The 18,005-nt window shown below is 47.5% G+C and overlaps 1 protein-coding gene across 4 annotated transcripts in view; it reads right to left on the bottom strand.

Moving 5' to 3' along the window:
- LOC102693689 (leucine zipper tumor suppressor 2) overlaps window positions 1-18,005 on the bottom strand; it is an 84,044-nt gene that overhangs the window by 6,103 nt on the left and 59,936 nt on the right. For all 4 annotated transcript variants that reach the window (XM_069189277.1, XM_015347845.2, XM_069189278.1 and 1 more), the window contains 3 exons: window positions 6,616-7,083; window positions 5,362-5,940; window positions 505-774 (listed from right to left, as the gene is read on the bottom strand). In XM_069189277.1, the coding sequence (XP_069045378.1) occupies window positions 505-774; window positions 5,362-5,940; window positions 6,616-7,056 (1,290 nt within the window). In that variant the 5' untranslated portion in view covers window positions 7,057-7,083. The remainder of the gene's footprint in view (window positions 1-504; window positions 775-5,361; window positions 5,941-6,615; window positions 7,084-18,005) is intronic.

Raw genomic sequence — 18,005 nt, 5'->3', positions numbered from 1 at the left:
AGCTGAAGATTTCTATTGGTTGATCAGTTTAATTATGTCAGATTCCCTGAATTCTGGATTGAATCTAAAAGGACCCAACATCTAACTTCCAGCACAGATCATTCCTTTTTAACCTCAGTACTATCTTTTTAAACTTCCACACTTGTGCCCGGTAAAGATCTGACCGTACTGATCAATTCAGTTCAGCAGCCATTACTCCCCGTTCACTGCCTGATAAGTTCTTCCTCTCCATGTCCCTAATGCCACAAAAAGGTCTTTGCAGCACTAGAAAAGGTCCAGAAATTCAGAAACAATTCTTGATCTAAAGGAAATATCATACACTCTGAGGCTAAGGGAACCGAACCCTTTTTCTCTGGAAGAGAGGGTGTTTTATTCAATTGTTCAAAAACACTACAGACCTAAGGGATGGTATTGCAAGCTCAACAGTAAGAACCCATTTTAGGTCACCAGTCGAAATGAGTGTACTTGGTACGAACCAAACTCTCCCCCCCCCCCCATACCCACCTCCCACTTGGTCTCCTCCAGCCTTGGGCCCAGCTGGGTGTGCTCGTGCTCCATGGAGGCGCACTTCTTCTCCAGCAGCTCCCTCTCCTGCAGCAGCTGGGCGAAGTCCTCCTGCAGCTTCTTCTTCTCCTGCTGCAGCTGGAACACCTGCAGCTGCAGCACCTGCTGGGCGCGCTGGGCCTTCTGGGAGGCCTGCCTGAGCCGGGCCGCGCAGCTCTGCCGCAGCTCCTCCAGCTCCAGCTCACAGCGCTTCTGCTTCTCCTCGTACACCTGCGCACACACAAACACGCACAGGTCTTACTGCAGTGCAGTCTGCTGGACAGAGCGCACCACAACCGGCCCTTCCCTCACTCCCCACCCCAGCTTGGTTCAGGCGTACGCATTGTTTCACTCCCACTGCACTTTCAGAAAGGAGACACGGTGGCACAGTGCTTAGCACTGCTCAATTCCAAGCCCGGGGTGCTGTCTGTGTGGAATTTGTATGTTCTCCCTGTGTCATGTGGATGTTCCTCCAGGTGCTCTGGTTTCGTCCCACAGTCCAAGACATACTAGTGGGTTAACTGGGATCTGAGAAAATTGGCCCTGGTGTCTGGTGTGTGTGTGTACACTGTGATGGACTGGCGTGTCATCCAGGGTGTATTCTGTACCCGGTGCTTGTCAGGACAGGCTCTGGCTCCCCCTCGGTCCTGAATCAGTTAGAAAGCAGGTGGAAATGGAGGGTTTCAGAACGTCACGTCTGTTCGGCCATGTGTGCGCCAGGCTGTGCGTCTTCCTGTGACCCTGCGTGTTACAGGTGTGTACTGAACAACGCATCAGCAGGTGCAGGTCACCAGCAGTGCCCCTCTGTACTACACGACCCGGTCGGTTTTCAAAACTGTAGCTTCATCTCCTCTGCACTCAGCTTCCCAGACCTTGGAACACCATTACGGCTTGTTTCTCTTTAAAACCCTCATCACCCACTCCAAACGTACAGGACTGGGTCAAGCATTCGGCTTCAGAAACAGTCTTTGTACCTTTCTGAATACTTACAGCTTTCTCTCCCTCCGCTGAGAGGGAATTCATCACTACAAATGGACACTGTCAGTCGGACAATAAGAATGTCAGTGTCCTCTTGTTGAAGACAGAGATGTGGCCCCTGCAATGCTCAATGCGTTGACCAAATCTGTGCTTCTGCTTTCCAAGCTCCCTATGGACCTTACAGACTTTTTCTAACTCATGTAAATTAATTGACTTTCTGCAGATATTATTTCTTCCTGCAAACACAAAAGTATACTCCATCAGCTGGTTGTTGTTTGTATGAGTGTTGTTCTCTGCAGGGCCCAATCTAGGCTTGTTCATGACAGCGAACATGGCTTGCTGTTACTGGCCCTCTTTGGATATCAATTTTGAAAAAGACCAAAACACAGACCTGGTGCTGCGGCTCCTCACTATGGAGTCCTACAAAACCGCTACAGACCTTCTGTAGGATCGAACACTAACTTCTTTTTTCCCCCTGTCGTAAAAAACATTTCCAAGCACTTTGGAGTTTTACATTCTTCTCTAACCTGTAGCCCTAAAAATCACAACCTATTTCCCGCTGTGGAATTCCAATTCCTTGCAGCTCTGACAAGTGATTTATCAGGTAAATCATCTCCATTTCTTCATCCGATGGAATCAGAGGACAACTTGGGGTCACACGCCTGGGGACTGCCTAGTCTTGTAGCACTCAAACTGATGACCTTCCAATCTATCCCAATCTATTCCTGTACAAGTCTTAGACACAACCAGTTCCCCTTCACTATGTGAATTAATTACTTATTAAGCAGATGGCTAATGAGTCACTTGGACTGAAATGTAATAGCAAAATGAGCGGTGGCTTACGTCTCCTGTCTCACTAGCCTTGCCCTAACCAATGGAGTGGTGTTTTGAGTCTTAATAGGGCCCCTTATATTATCTTCCCTGCTTCAGCTGCCTTTTATCTTTATTTAAAACACCCGCTATTAATTGCGCTTGAGCTCCATTATCTTCACTCCAAATGAGCCCTTTCAGCGAAAATAGGCCTCTGCCTGGATGTCACCAGGCCTGCTTCACAAACCACCCTTCGCTCCCCTGCTCTGCTCTCGCCACTCTCTTCTTAAAAACAATGAGGGCCTGTGGGGTTTTTAATCAGCTTCAAATTAGGCGATCTCCACGACGACGCATGTTTTATGTGTTTCTCTAAATGGACGCTGCAGGAAGAGTTAGACCCTGTTGTAAAACCCATCAGCTCCATTCACCATCAGTCTGGGGCTCCCGAGGGGCAGAATCGTTAAGATACACTGGCTGCAATCACTCTGAAAACAAAATCTCCGGATTACAGTCGCAACCCCAACCTCCTGTCTTCTGGTTTTGTTACAAAGCTATCGGTACCTTAGGCCGATTGAAATGTTTTGTTTATTGCTTTAATTAGTTTTTTCCTAAAAAATATATGCTATTGTAAGCATACGACATGTTTCCCAAGATACTGAACAGAATTCTGTCTCTCATTAGTGTGTTTAATAATATTATAACTCTGCTTCAGCTATCTGAGGACAGGATGGTGGCTCTGTGGCTAAGGATCTGTGCCTGTGGCTGGAATGTTCCCGGTTCATATCCCGTGGCTGGCAGAGGAATCCTACTCCATTGGGACCCTGAGCAAGGCCCTTAACCCCAACTGCTCCAGAGGTGCTGTATAAATGGCTGATCCTGCACTCTGACCACAAGCTTCTCTCCCTGTCTGTGTGTCTCATGGAGAGCAAGTTGGGGTATACAAAAAGACTAATTCCTAATACGAGAAATTGTATATGGCCAATAAAGTGATCTTATATTATCTGAAGCACTGAACACTTTACTAGATAATCATGTGTAGATACTTGTTTAATGGGAATTACCTTAAAAAAGCTCTCATAATAAGCTACTTTAAAACCACTTTAGAGCCAGTATAGAACTGCACTAGCCCTGCCACAGCTGGACACTGACACTATACCCACATGAGTTCTGAAACCCAGATTACAGTACAGAGCAGATTTTAGTTTTCAACCCTTCTCAGCCTACACAAGCAAAAAGAGCCAATGAACAATACGTTGACTAGTAATTAAGAAGTGAGCTGGAATAACAAGACAGATATCCTGCAGGAGATCTACAGTATGTATACAGCCCGTGTACAGAAGGAGACAGTGTGTCCGTGTACAGTACGTGTACACAGTATGCGCGTCTATCTGTATGGGAGAGTGTGAAAGAGTTGTGTGCACGTCTCAGGTGAGTGAATGTGTGTGTGCGTATCAGTGCTCAGGTGAGAGTGTGCATGTCCATGTCTGTGAACAGGTGAGTGAATGTGTGTGCACATCTGTGCTCAGGTGAGTGAGTGTGTGTGTGCACGTCTGTGCTCAGGTGAGAGTGTGCGTGCCTGCATGCATGTCTGTGTTCAGGTGAAAGTGCGTGTGCCTTTGCTCAGGTGAGTGTGCATGTGTCTCTGCTCATGTGAGAGAGTGTGTTTGTGTTCATGTGAGAGAGTGTGCGTGTGTCTCTGTTCAGGTGAAAGCATGTGTAAGTGTGTCTGTGTTCAGGTAAGAGTGTGTGTGTGCGTGTTTGTGTTCAGGTAAGAGTGTGTGTGTGCATGTCTGTGTTCAGGTGAGAGTGTGTGTGTGTGCGTGTCTGTGTTCAGGTGAGAGTGTGTGTGTGTGCGTGTGTGTCTGTGTTCAGGTGAGAGAGAGTGTGTGTGCGTGTTTGTGTTCAGGTGAGAGAGTGTGCGTGCGTGCATGTCTGTGCTCATGTGAGAGAGTGTGTGTCTGTGTTCATGTGAGAGAGTGTGAGTGTGTCTGTGTTCAGGTGAAAGCATGTGTACGTGTGTCTGTGTTCAGGTGAAAGGGTGTGTCTGTGCGTGTCTGTGTTCAGGTGAGAGCATGTGCGTGTGCGTGTCTGTGTTCAGGTGAGAGTGTGTGTGCGTGCATGTCTGTGTTCAGGTGAGAGAGTGTGTGCGTGCATGTCTGTGTTCAGGTGAGAGAGTGTGTGCGTGCATGTCTGTGTTCAGGTGAGAGAGTGTGTGTGTGCGTGTCTGTGTTCAGGTGAGAGAGTGTGTCTGTGCGTGTGTGTGTTCAGGTGAGAGTGTGTGTGTGTCTGTGTTCAGGTGAGAGTGTGTGTGTGTGTCTGTGTACAGGTGAGAGAGTGTGTGTGTGTGCCTGTGTACAAGTGAGAGAGTGTGTGTGTGTGCCTGTGTACAAGTGAGAGAGTGTGTGTGTGCGTGTCTGTGTTCAGGTGAGAGAGTGTGTGTGTGCGTGTCTGTGTTCAGGTGAGAGTGTGTGTGTGTGCGTGTCTGTGTTCAGGTGAGAGTGTGTGTGCGTGCATGTCTGTGTTCAGGTGAGAGAGTGTGTCTGTGCGTGTCTGTGTTCAGGTGAGAGTGTGTGTGTGTCTGTGTTCAGGTGAGAGTGTGTGTGTGTGTCTGTGTACAGGTGAGAGAGTGTGTGTGTGCGTGTCTGTGTTCAGGTGAGAGTGTGTGTGTGTGTCTGTGTACAAGTGAGAGAGTGTGTGTGTGCGTGTCTGTGTACAAGTGAGAGAGTGTGTGTCTGTGCGTGTGTGTGTTCAGGTGAGAGTGTGTGTCTGTGCGTGTGTGTGTTCAGGTGAGAGTGTGTGTGTGTCTGTGTTCAGGTGAGAGAGTGTGTGTGTGTGCGTGTCTGTGTTCAGGTGAGAGTGTGTGTCTGTGCGTGTGTGTGTTCAGGTGAGAGAGTGTGTCTGTGCGTGTGTGTGTTCAGGTGAGAGAGTGTGTCTGTGCGTGTGTGTGTTCAGGTGAGAGAGTGTGTCTGTGCGTGCGTGTGTGTGTGTGTGTGTGTGTGTGTGTGTGTGTGTGTGTGTGCGTGTCCTGACCTGGCAGATTGCGGCCTCGTTCTCGTCCAGGTTTTCCCGGAGCTGCTGCAGCTCCAGCTCCCTCTCGCGCAGCTTGTCCTCCAGCTCCCGGATCATGGCCTCCTCTCCCTCCGCCGGCGCCGGCGAGCGCCCACAGGAGCCGCTGTCCGACAGGGGCTGTCCGCGCCCGCTCAGGGACCCCGTGCTCTTGCTGGAGGAGGAGCGCCCGCTGTCCGAGTTGGAGTGGCCGTGGCCCGCGCTGCCTCGCGACGCGGGCTCCAGGTGCCCGCTGGGCGCCTCCCCATGCACCAGGCTGTAGGTGGCGCTGCTGTAGGTGGGCAAGCTGGACAGGGAGTTGCGCCCAGAATCGGACAATGTGCCCGACTGGCTGCCTCCACCGTTCCGGCCACCGCTGTAGGAGTTGCGCTTGTCACCGCTGCCCCCCCCGGCCGCCCCCGCTCCTGGCAGCAGCAGGTTGAGGCTGCCCTGGCTCTCCGACAGGCTGCCCCCTGGCCGCGGAGAGAGGTACTGCACTGAACTGCGGTTCTTGGGCACCACCGGTTTAAAAGCTGTGGGCCGGATGAGCGTCTTCTCAATATTCTGAAAAACAGAGAATCTTAGTTATTGTGCCAACTAAGCCCACTGTGACTGACTCACTTCTAAAAGTTCTGTAATAATATGTAATGCATCAAATTGTGCCAGTAATTAGATCAAAGAAGATCTTCAGCTGGAACGAAATCCAGAAGATCCTGCAGTCCTAAAAACGTACTATATGATTACTGCATTTCTGACCAGGGGCCGGATGTTCTCCTGTTTCATCCTGGTTAGTCATCCCATTGACTGAGAATGCTGGTTATTTAAATTAAAAGAGCACAACAAGTTTAAGTTATGAAGATGTTGCTCTTTGAGTACTTTTCCTGTTGTGCTAACTGCTGATCTGGATGTTTTTCCAATAGTCTGATTCGGCTTTCTGTGCATGAGTGAACAGGCTCACCAGCACACTTGACAGGGGGATATACTGACTGTGCTGTGATCATCTCAGGGGTCTCCCTGGGAATTTTAAGCTAAATGTTTTCGGAGATATTAGAAGACATTACAAGAAACCTTGTTGTGCAACTCAGACATTTAAATTGCACCTGATCAGCTACAGCACAGATTTGAGATGCAAAATCCTTGTCCTTCTTCAGAAGCATGAAGCTGCCGAGTGGAAACCGTTGCCCTCATGCTATGGAATGTGTAAATTGGCGTTGCTCCTGCAGGGGGCAGTAGACTCACTTTCTCCAGTTTGCCGGAAACGGGGATGAGCTTTGGGGGCGGTCCCCCGATGTTCCCGTTCAGGACCCGCCCTTCCCGGGCCTCCTCGGGATCGCTGCAGGGGCTGCTGGGAGTCAGGTGGTTGTCGTTCCAGTCTCCGACGAAGTCCTCGTTCAGGTAAGCGTAGTTCCCGTTGCTGACCAGCGGGTCCTGCGAGCCGGCGGTCCGGAGCTGCTCGTCAGGCAGTTTGCAGGAGGCCATGCCGGGAGTGGGCCTGCGGCACTTGCCGGTGAACTCGGCAGCCCGGCAGTGGCGCTCCTGGTGCGTGCGGCCCGAGATCAGGCTGCTCACGGAGCCCATAGCGCCCTGGCTGGCGGGAGACCGGGACAGAGGGCGGTGCTGCGCGTCGACGCTGGAGCTCTGGGGATCAGTGGGGACGGGCAGAGTCTGCACCAGTGCCATGGCGGTCACACGCTGCGCCCACACACTCTGCAAAGGACACCACGCACAAGGTTAGAGGGGCAGGGCGTCAGGACACACCAGACCGCTCACCACAAAGTCTCAGTGCAGTACCGCAGGCCGCTGTCATTCAATACACAGTTCCTCCACACACACAAGGGGAGAGGGCTCAGTTCAAAATGGCAGCAGGGCCAGTACAACGTACATTTCTGAACCAATGGATCTTTCCCGCATTCATCATACATTCCAGCACATCGCGGCACTCTTTTCTGCTACAACGTGTTTGAGACTGAATTCTACTCACATTATCAGTAGAGCTGAGCTAAAGGGAGGTGCTGCCATAACACACCCTGGATGCCAGTTCACTGCTGTGGAAACACACAGGGACACTTCCAAAACACCAGTGAACCTGGGCAGCATGCCTTTGGAGCAGGTGCAAGGAAATCAAGGCACCTGCAGAAAACTAACATGAACATGTGAGAACTCCACACAGAAGGTGCAACAGTCCAGAATTAAACCCTGATGCCACAGTGTGAGGCTGTGGCGCTGAATGCCAAAACGCCCTTGCCTCCCTCTTACAAAACTGTTAAAAAATAAGAGGCACGTTGAACCTGTGACCTGGTGCCTCATTAAACTGTCTGAGTAAGATTCCTTTAAGGCCAGGAATTGTCCTTGATTATGTCCCTGTCTCCTCAACTCCCTGATTGCTGGACCGATTTCCAGTGCAGCAATGTCTTTTTGAAATGTGGCAACAAAGGGTCTGTTGCCACTGCCTTGAAATGTAAAGCTCACAGTACCCTTAGTTATACACAACTCTAATATGGTATAACAACACTATAGGGTTTGGCCTGATCACAGTAAGATCACAATGAAAACGGCATTGTGTAGCATGCATAGTATATCAATGCTGCTCATTTCAATATGACTGGGCTCTTGATGCCCTACCCTTCCATTACTTGACCCCTCAAAACAAAATATAAAAACAGGTTAAAAAAAACACCATAACACTGGAGATCTGAGTGCTACTGACCAGACTGCACCAGCAGTCTTAGTGCTACTAAGATCTTTCCACTAATAGCTAGGCCTTCTGGCATTCATTATGGTAGTGTGACAGATAAGAATTCCTAACTTGTCATACTTTAAAAAATAAATCAGACACAAGAGGGCTCTTTCCAAACCAAATTGTGCAAGCATGTGCTTTTGCACTGATATTAGCTCAATTATGGCCTGCCATTGTGGCACAAAGTGACGGTGAAGTAGACTTCATCTCCACTAAATCTTCTTCATATCGGAGAAACTGCCGAAGGAGTATGATTTAAGGCCAAACACACAATGGCTCACTCCAAAAATAACCGCCCATTCAAGCGGGCTGCAAGTCGCTTTAGGCTTCCTGTGTGATGCTAGAATGTAGCTGGGAGAGGGCGACACAAAAGTCTCCTTTCATCCCGAGAAAGAGAACAGCTCAGACCTCTGCAGGCTATCTGTCTCATTATGTTACCAACAATGGCTCGGCCCTCCCACATCCCATCAGCTCCTGCAGAAAACGCCAGCACCACTTAGCTCAAATAGCTGGTAAAGGTCAGAGGTGAGGGCGTCTGGAGAAAGGTGTGTGTGTGTTTCACGTTTCTATCCTTATTTTTACTGCTCCAAAGTGTTTTTTTTTGGTTTTAGATCATTAATTTTGTGAGTCCTTGTGTGCGAAAGAGGGCAGGACTGTGGGTGTTGTGATTCGTCATGTGCAAGCCAGCGTGTCTGTCTTCATCTTGTTTCTGTGCTCATTCTGTGTTTGCTTTTCTCTTAAGGGTGTACTGCTGGTGCTCACTGCTCATCTGCATCGCTGACCATGAAGATGCACATGTCTTGGTCAAGGTATATACAAAGGTCTTCTGCCTCACTGCTCCCTTCTTCCTTTGTCCTGTATGGCCCCAGGTCCAGTCCTGCAGCCGAATCCACACACTGACATTCCTGTCCGTATGGCTGGGATCACAACATTGTCAGCTTTAATCCAAGCATGGGTAACCATCAGGGCTAGAGTCCTGCAATGGCTGTCTTGCTGGATTTGAAAAAAGCGACAGCAATCAAGCTTCAACTCCTTCAATGCCTCAGCCACAATTCGGATGTGCATCAAGATCTGATATCACCTAGCCTGAGTTTTCTCAAGCCTTAGTAAATCAGAGAGAAACACCGCAAGAAAATCCTTCTTAATTATTGCTTTGTCTGATTCACTCTTTTCTGTCTGAACCTGTTGTGTGTTCCTAGAAGAGCACTGCTTGACACTTTCAGCCTAAGTCTCTCAGTTCCTGAGGGTCAAACGAGCGTTTTTTATGCTACACTGTACAACTACCTCCCTGCAGCCAACTGTGATCCTGGAGAGCCATAATCCAGCAGGTCTTACCGGTCACGCTTAACCCAGCAACCTGTAAGGACCCAGGACACGTGACTTCGATCAGTTCAGTGAGTTAATGGATTCCATTAAGTCAAGAGTGGCCAGCTGTGGCCCTTGACAGCTACAGGGTGCAGGGATTTTCATTTCAAATCATCTCTGAACTTCTTAACTGAACAAGCCACTGCTTCAGTGCTCAGAATGAAATTGGTCCGTGCTTTCAGAAACTGATGAGCTAAGGGAGGGGGGGTAAATTCTGCTGTGTTGTGGGATGGCCGAATATTCCAATTCTGCCTCTGTTAAAGACTACAATTAAGACCTTCCCATTTTACCAGGCCTATAATGAGGTTATTTAGCTGTTTAACATTCCTTAACTCATTTGTTTGATTTCTATACAAAACCAATTATCCTGACTAATTTAGCTTGACAACATACATAGTATTTGCATGTCTTCCCATCTGACAAAAGCACACAGCTGAGCAGGAGATGAGCAGGTAATATTACATGCCATGCACTTCCTCAACACCTGTCAACCAGCATGTGTTTCTCTAATCCTAAAAAATACACTTCCCTGATGATGTTTTTAATGGAGTAACAGTGATGGCCAAGTATCCCAGATTTTTTTAAGGCAGCTTCAGATACCAATAATCCAGAGACATATGGGCATGTCCTAGCTGCACCGTTTGCTACCAGAGTGACCGACGGCCTACAGTAAGAGCCAATGCCCTGCCGATCAGTGCAGCGGGATCAATACCACTCTGTGGGGAAGAGCCAACATGTCCTTGACAGGCTGGCCTTCCAATCCACCACTTCTTCCCAGGGATGGATCATTCTGGATCACTTCATCCTTTTCCTCATTTCTTTTTCAACTCCGGAGTCATGTCCGTCTTCGATGGGCCAGTCATTCCACCCACTCTGAAGCAGGGATAATGCGATTAGAGATCTCCGCGGATTGGATCTGACCCCAGTGACCCCATGACCCCCAGACAACGAGATTCAAGAGCTTTCCTGACCTCGCTGTGCCCTCCCTGACCTTTCCGGCCTGGGTTTTTGTTCCCGCTACTCAGAGCAACAAATCTTGGAGCTAATTTGGCTCTGATGTTTTTTTTCCTTCTTAAGTGAAACTCAATTATACAACCTCCCCCAACTTTCCCCAGAAGGACTCAAGGGAATAGGAACTGGTCACTTAGCCCAAATTCAGGTGTGTGGGAAGTCTTTTTCTGTAAGGCCAGGTAAGATTATGGAAACGAACTCCAAAATCCTGGAATCCTTTTGATATGGGTTAGTCAAGAGTTAAGACACCCCAACCAATTTCCTCCATATCTGACAAAGAAGAGAGGTGTCGTTTTTAAATATATCTTTTTGTTTCTGGGGAATCTTAAATAAAGATGTGTGTTATTTTGTCCTTTAAACTTTAATATTATAACCTTGTTTATGACATACTGTTACCTAGCGACCCTCATCTGCTCATTAGATTTTCAAGTTCCTGTAGTCACATTAAGGCCTGGTTTCTCCAAATTCACACTTGCCTCCTACTAGGACTATTATGAATAGATGGAGATTTTAATTTTATTAGCTGTGTAATGGCTGCTTTAACGAGGCCCACCTGGCACCCTGTATTTAGTCATCAACCAATGACACTAAACAAAGTGAAGCAGAAACGCCTGGATTACACTTAGGGCTGTACAGCTTTTGATACTTACAGTATTCTCAAAATAAATTCCAGAGCCTTTCACTTCTACACATACTCAATTATAGTGCATTTTTAATGACTTGAAAACACCTCCACTCCAAGCACATGTGACCCATGCACAGAAAGAGTTGTGTGAAAGGGAGCTATGCATTTAACATAGCTCCCTTTCACACAACCATGTATGTAAATCTCAGCATGATATTTATTGATTTGAAAAGTCTGAGATATTCTTCTGTTAGTTTAGCACAGGAGTCCTTAAAGAAGTACATGTTTTGAAAAGCCAGGAGTACATCCTGTGTACAAAACAAATTGAGAATGAGGAGGAACAGGTATTGGTTAAGGAGAGTTTTCTAGCCAAATACTGAATCAATAAGTTCTCTGTCCGGGAGGGCATAACGAAGGTATGGTAGTTATGGTGGTGATGGTAGTCATAGCTCTTGGGTCCTGGGTTTGATTACAGACGGGGGCCCATTTTGTGAGTAGTCTGCATATTCCCTCTGTGTCAATGTGCGTTTTCCCCAGGTGCTCCAATTTTCTCCTACCGCCTGAATACCGGCTGGTCAGGTATTCCCTCTGTGCTTGTGAGCCCTACAGTGGGCATGCTGGGCTACTGTGATCATTACCAGGAGTAGGCAGCTTTCTGATACTGGTTGGCAGTTATCTAGGCTATGATTAAGAAACGACCACCATAAGACAGAGTTCATTACAGCTTTAAAAGTAATCAGGTCAGTAAGCACTGAATAGAAAACACAAGGGCTATAATAATAAAGGCTAAATTATGGTTTTGGGAATGATAAATTCATTAAAATAACAAAAAACAGTGAAAGAATGTGATATAATAATTTATAGTTTTATGTTCCTGGGGTAACTCAACACAGGAGGAAGTGTTCTGACATCACTTTGTGCCTGTGCTCTCCAGCCTGCTGTCAGTGTGCCTCCTCTCACCAGTATTCTAGCGGCCAGTGCCTGCTATCCCCAGGATGCTGTCAGTGTGCCTCCTCTCACAAATACACTAGCAGCCAGTGCCTGCTCTCTCCAGCTTACTGTCAGTGTGCCTCCTCTCACCAATATGCAATCAGCCAGTGACTGCGCTCTCCAGCCTGCTGTCAGTGTGCCTCCTCTCACCAGTATTCTAGCGGCCAGTGCCTGCTATCCCCAGGATGCTGTCAGTGTGCCTCCTCTCACAAATACACTAGCGGCCAGTGCCTGCTCTCTCCAGCTTACTGTCAGTGTGCCTCCTCTCACCAATATACAATCAGCCAGTGACTGCGCTCTCCAGCCTGCTGTCAGTGTGCCTCCTCTCACCAGTATTCTAGCGGCCAGTGCCTGCTATCCCCAGGATGCTGTCAGTGTGCCTCCTCTCACAAATACACTAGCGGCCAGTCCCTGCTCTCTCCAGCTTGCTGTCAGTGTGCCTCCTCTCACCAATATGCAAGCAGCCAGTGCCTGCTCTCTCCAGCATGCTGTCAGTGTGCCTCCTCTCACCAGTACGCTAGTGGCCAGTGCCTACTCTCCCCAGCCTGCTTTCAGTGTGCCTCCTCTCACCAGTACGCTAGCGGCCATTGCCTGCTCTCTCCAGCCTGCTGTCAGTGTGCCCTCCCTCACCAGCACACTAGCTGCAGAATACTCTCTCCAGAATACTCTCCACCATTTGCAGGAAATTCTTAACATTTACAGTAAACAGAAAATGTATGAAATGCCTTTTAGTGGGTGTTTATTAAGGATTTATCCTCTGTTGATATTTAACTGTCGTATCAGGCAAGTTGTTTCGACACTGTCTGCAGTGCATACCAATAAAAAACTACAGATTAAACTTGGAACACAAGGATTTTTAACGTGAAAGAGAGACTTTTGAAATAAGCAGAAGGCTCTGCCATATTCACACCGAGAATCATTAAAGATGCAATATTTGATTATAGTAAACCTTAGTATTTTTTAACTTTAAAAATCCATTTAACTGCCTTTTCACTGCTGTTTTCACCCACAAATAATGCAAGTGCAGAGACAAGCAGCCCCCACATTCAGAAGGAACAAATACAGAAAGTTGTGCATGACAGTACATGCCTTTATTACAATTATACATTTGATACAATTAACAGCAGCAAGGATTTAGAATCTTCTTTCATTCCCCTATTATTTTAGATCATTTAGTCTCTCTGCAGCAAAACCGGAATCAAAATGAAGTAAAAAAACACCACCCCCCCACAGCTGGGCCTTTTCTTCCTTTTCATATGAGGACAAAAAAAGACAATACTTTCATCTACAGTCATGCCTGGTTTGCCACCCGTTTTTTCACAAATCCCTGCACTGCTTCTAGTTATGTAATACCCAGTTTAGTATAAGTATTTGCAAATGATCTAAAGTGAATTTCTCCGGTAATGTTCCTTTTAGAGGACACACATTAGCTTATCGAGTAAGGCTAAATTGAAAAGAAACTTCTGAGGCATCCCTGCGTCACACTGGCACACAAATACGCCAAGGAAAGGTTTATTGTGAATGATTTAATGTCAGTGAAGACGGTAACTATTTGCAGGTGTTTTCAATTAGATCCAGTGCAAGGGCCCTGGATTAGTGATTAAATCCAGTTATGGTAAGCATGTTAGAAGCTACACTGTTGTCTGAAAGGATTATCCTTGTGGCGCCAAACGCTTGTGGACTCCAAGCTGCCTCTCTGGTGCTCAGAGTGTCGGCATTCCACCTCATCCCCCACCGAGCTCCAGACCCTTTCTGAGCATTTCCTCTTTTTCCCCTAACTTTGCAATGACTATTTCTCCTTTCTCCTTTCTTTTCTAGCCTCCCGATTTGGGAAGGGGAGCAACTGCCGAATGCAGGTTACCACTTCCACCCCCGAGCCGTGCGAGACGAAAGACTGCGTGCTCTGCTCCGACATGCCCACCCCGTCAGCCTTTTATTCCTCTGGGGCTCTGCAAGCTCCACACTCCACGCTGCCTTACAGCACAGTTACAACCCGCTGGAGGAACAGGGACTCTCCGACTGCTTGCTTGCAGCTCGCAAGCGTTCGGCAAAGCACAGAGGGGACTCTGCACAAGTTCAGGCACAAAATACCCTGATCAACACAAGCCGAGTGAAGGCTGGCAAATTTGTAAATTGAAGTGCTGGTGTCTGATCTATTTTATGCACTTGCTAAGTCATTAGGAAGCCCCATTGCTGGGCATTCTTGAGCATAAAAAAACCTAACCAGTGGAATTACTTAAGCTGGTCATCAACTCCTCTTTATTTATACTGACACAAGCATGATTAGCTGCTTATTCCCTGTCCACTTAAGATCTTCTGCTGAGATAATAATAAAAGTGTTAGAGCTTCATCTCAGTTTCTCATTTGGAAATACACCTCATATCTGGAAATCAGCTTAGCATCAGCAACAAGAAACTCTAACCTGGCTCTAAATCTCACTTCCTCTTTCACCCTTACTGACTCTGGATGTGTGGCAGTGCTGTTCAGAGCCAGGCTGGTGTATCTCAGTTCTCCAGACAGGACCATTTGAATATTTAGTATTCCTTTACAACGACACCCTGTTGTGCAAAACATTGCAAGTTGTGCACAGGACATGAAAACAGTACGTCACTAGAAACACTACTATGTTAATTTGTTCTACTAGGCTGCTGTGTTTAGCATGTAGGGGTTCCTACCAGTGTGCAAATATCCAGATATAACCGGTGCTACAGAGGCAGTGGACCGTGGGACTGCTTATGAGCGATAGCACCTCTCAGAGACCTGCAAATGGAGAATGGTTGGACAGTAGGGCTGTGTTTAGCAGATATGCAGCAATCAATGTTAAATGTAGGTGGGGCCGAAGAATAATTTGAACTTTTCAATGTACTGAGTGTTTCTGTATTTCAGCAGAAAGCATATCCAGGCAACACTTAAGAAAGAAAATGACAGCTAACATTGATAGTACACCATCCCATGATGGTGGGACTGTGGATGCCCCTTCTCTCCTATGGCATTCCCATGCCAGCCCAGAGGGCACCAGGTGAGGCAGTGCTGGGACTAGGGTGATGATCCCAAACTCGCTTGCGAGATTAATAGAAAGGAAGCTATCCATTCTCCTGCATTTATAGATAGTTGCTGCGGTTACTATGAAAATGACAGACAAAAAAACCTATAGGTTTAAAGCTTGCCTAGGGTGCAATTTTGGGGCAATTAGATGGAGCAGGCAGTTTCCCATATGGGGTGTTAAGAATGTTTTACAACATCTAGACAAACCTAACCTACACACAGACATTTCCAAGTCCCACAGACAGGACAAGGAAATAGAGGGAGTGCTCCTGGAAACTGGGACTGGGCCGGTGAAACCGCAGCCTGAGTTCTGACCAGGAAGCTCCAGCAGTGTCATTCTGTAGCCGTGCAGACCTGAAGCAGCGTCCTCACTGTATCGCTCGTGCGGTGCTGAGTCAGGCCCTGCAGGGCAGACGCAAGGCGCCTCAAAGCCGCTCGGTTTAAGAGGGCTGAAGAAGGGCACGCTGCCTTGAACCCGGCCCACTTCTGCCACAGCAGCCCCTGGAGCCTGGTGCAAGGAGAGGATGATCAGTACAGCCCCTGGAGAAAACTGCACTGGCGAGCGCCTGATCGCTGATCGCAAGCGAGGCCGGAACAAGGCTCTTTGTGGTACCCCTGCCGATTGCCTCTCAGAGCCCCTGGTTACAGTGGGGGACCGGCTGCTTTGTTCCGCTGCGCTGCCCCTCTTTAGGAATGCATGCAAATCCGGGGTTAAGCCAGACCACCTTCCCTTTTCACTGACATTCTCCACAGCCACGCCCTCCCGCCCTTTCCCGACACACGGCTCAGCTGCCGGAGCTGGCGAAAGGGCCCAGCCAGGGGTGACGGAATCGGAGATGGGCGCAAGAGCGATGGGATTAAGGCTCCCTTATCACCCCGTTTCCCATTAATAACGTGGACAGGAGACAGGCGGGGGGGGGGGGGTGGATCTGTCTGCTCCTCTGCATCAAGCAGGAAGCGTCTCTTTGCCAAGGAGGCTGTGCCAAAAGACGGCAAGCTAGCGTGCTGGCACAGCTCGGCTCCTCACTGGAGCCCGTCTGCATCGTTGGAGATGTCCAGTCCAAAAGGGAGCGGATGGCCTGCAGCTTGTGAAGCAGTCAGAGCACATCTAGGCTTTGATCTAAAATACAGAGGAGCTACTCAGCTCAACGAAATGTAGGACACAATGGAAAACTCTTCAAAGAGACAAGAGCAAATTAATCTGTATTTTCTGATACTGTACATGGAAATGTAAAAACACGTGTGGAAACTATGAAGACGTACATTTAATAAAAAAAAGGGTGGCACCTTTTTCTTTACACAAAGAGTTGTGGGAGTAAGGAACATGTTACCCAGCCATGTGGTTCTCTTTCCAGGAACAGTTGGATGAGATCCTTGGATCAGTTAACTACTCACTACCTAATGGGGCACACAGGCTGAACAACCACCTCTCATTTCCACAAGAAAACTGCTGGAGCAAAGTTGGGATCCGCTCTGCAGGGAATTGTGGACTACTATTAGCCAGCTTTGAGGTTCAATACGGACTACAGCTAAAGTGTAACATGCTGCTTAACTTACTTAACTCAGTGTCATGCTGTATCCATCCACACTGAACTGCAGATATTCCATGAGGTCTGAAACTCTAGCTGCACAAAGGAGACCACAACCAGACTCCATTAAATCCAACTGGGACAGCATCACTCTAAGGTACACAGCTTACAGCGAACACCAGCACATGTAAGTCCCCAATATACACTGGGGTTAGGGACCAGAACACTGTGATGAATAGCAAAGGTATATACATAGTTTAAACATGCAAACAAATACATTACAGAGGATCCTGTTAAAGGTCCAGGTTAGATTTTTTCCACACACCTTCACATTTTTAAAGTGAGCAATAAAACTCTTGATACACTGGTGGGACCAACACAGCGTTAAGATCTCAACTCCAATGCTGGAGCAGAGCAGTTCATAATACAGTGCAAGTCAATTGCAAACAGCACAGTCTACAGGTAGAAGACTTTTTAACACCAGATTTTGGGCTTCTCAATATATTTTCATTTCTGGAACAAAATACCTCCCAAACCACGATCTAAAAACATTCACTCTGTGACATTCAAAACAAACAAACAAAAAATATATCCTCCAATAAAACATTGGAAGTACAAACACGTAGACGAAATAAGTAAAAAAAAAAACACATGTCTTGAAAAATGATGTAAGTGCAAAACGATGTACTGTATAGTGGGGTGACTGATATTAGGGACCACCTGTACATACGATAGGATTAACAGCAACTGAACCCGTGATCAGCACAGCTTCCTCACAGCTCTGTGTGTACAGTACCAGCGTGCAATGCATCGCAGTGTTATGATGCACTTATTCACCCTGTTCCTTGGATTCATTTACCAATGTCTCCTGAGGCATTGATAAATCCAGACTGCTATTTCTCATTTAGAGGCCGGTTCTGTAGTTAGACTGCAGAACGCCGACGAACGAATGAAAGAAGAAATTCCTCTTGCAAAGGTAGACAGGGTGCTTTTTTTTCTTTTAAAAATGACGTGGGTTCCTGCCAACTTCAAGGGTCAGCTGCAGCAGGGATCCAGATTTCAGGTTTCTACAGTTTCAGCTAAACCTAAAACTAACAAACAGACACGCATGTCCCTATTCAACACCAGCGTGATGAGGAGGCAGTCACTGGGCAGAAAATGGAAAACATACCTCATGCGCCGGAGGCCTAAGGAAATGAAATTCCGATGGTGTTACTGCTATTATTTCCACTCAGCCATGGGACCTGCTGCCTTTTGTAAATAGAAAGATTGATCCATTTATTAACTGGAGTGTTTTTGAGACTGTAAGCCCAGGCAGATTTCAGAT

This window comes from Lepisosteus oculatus, chromosome 4 (genome assembly GCF_040954835.1).
Source record: "Lepisosteus oculatus isolate fLepOcu1 chromosome 4, fLepOcu1.hap2, whole genome shotgun sequence".
Classification (NCBI taxonomy): Eukaryota; Metazoa; Chordata; class Actinopteri; order Semionotiformes; family Lepisosteidae; genus Lepisosteus; species Lepisosteus oculatus.
Note: the sequence above shows the minus strand (reverse complement) of the source record. Positions and strands in the feature narration are given on the sequence as shown.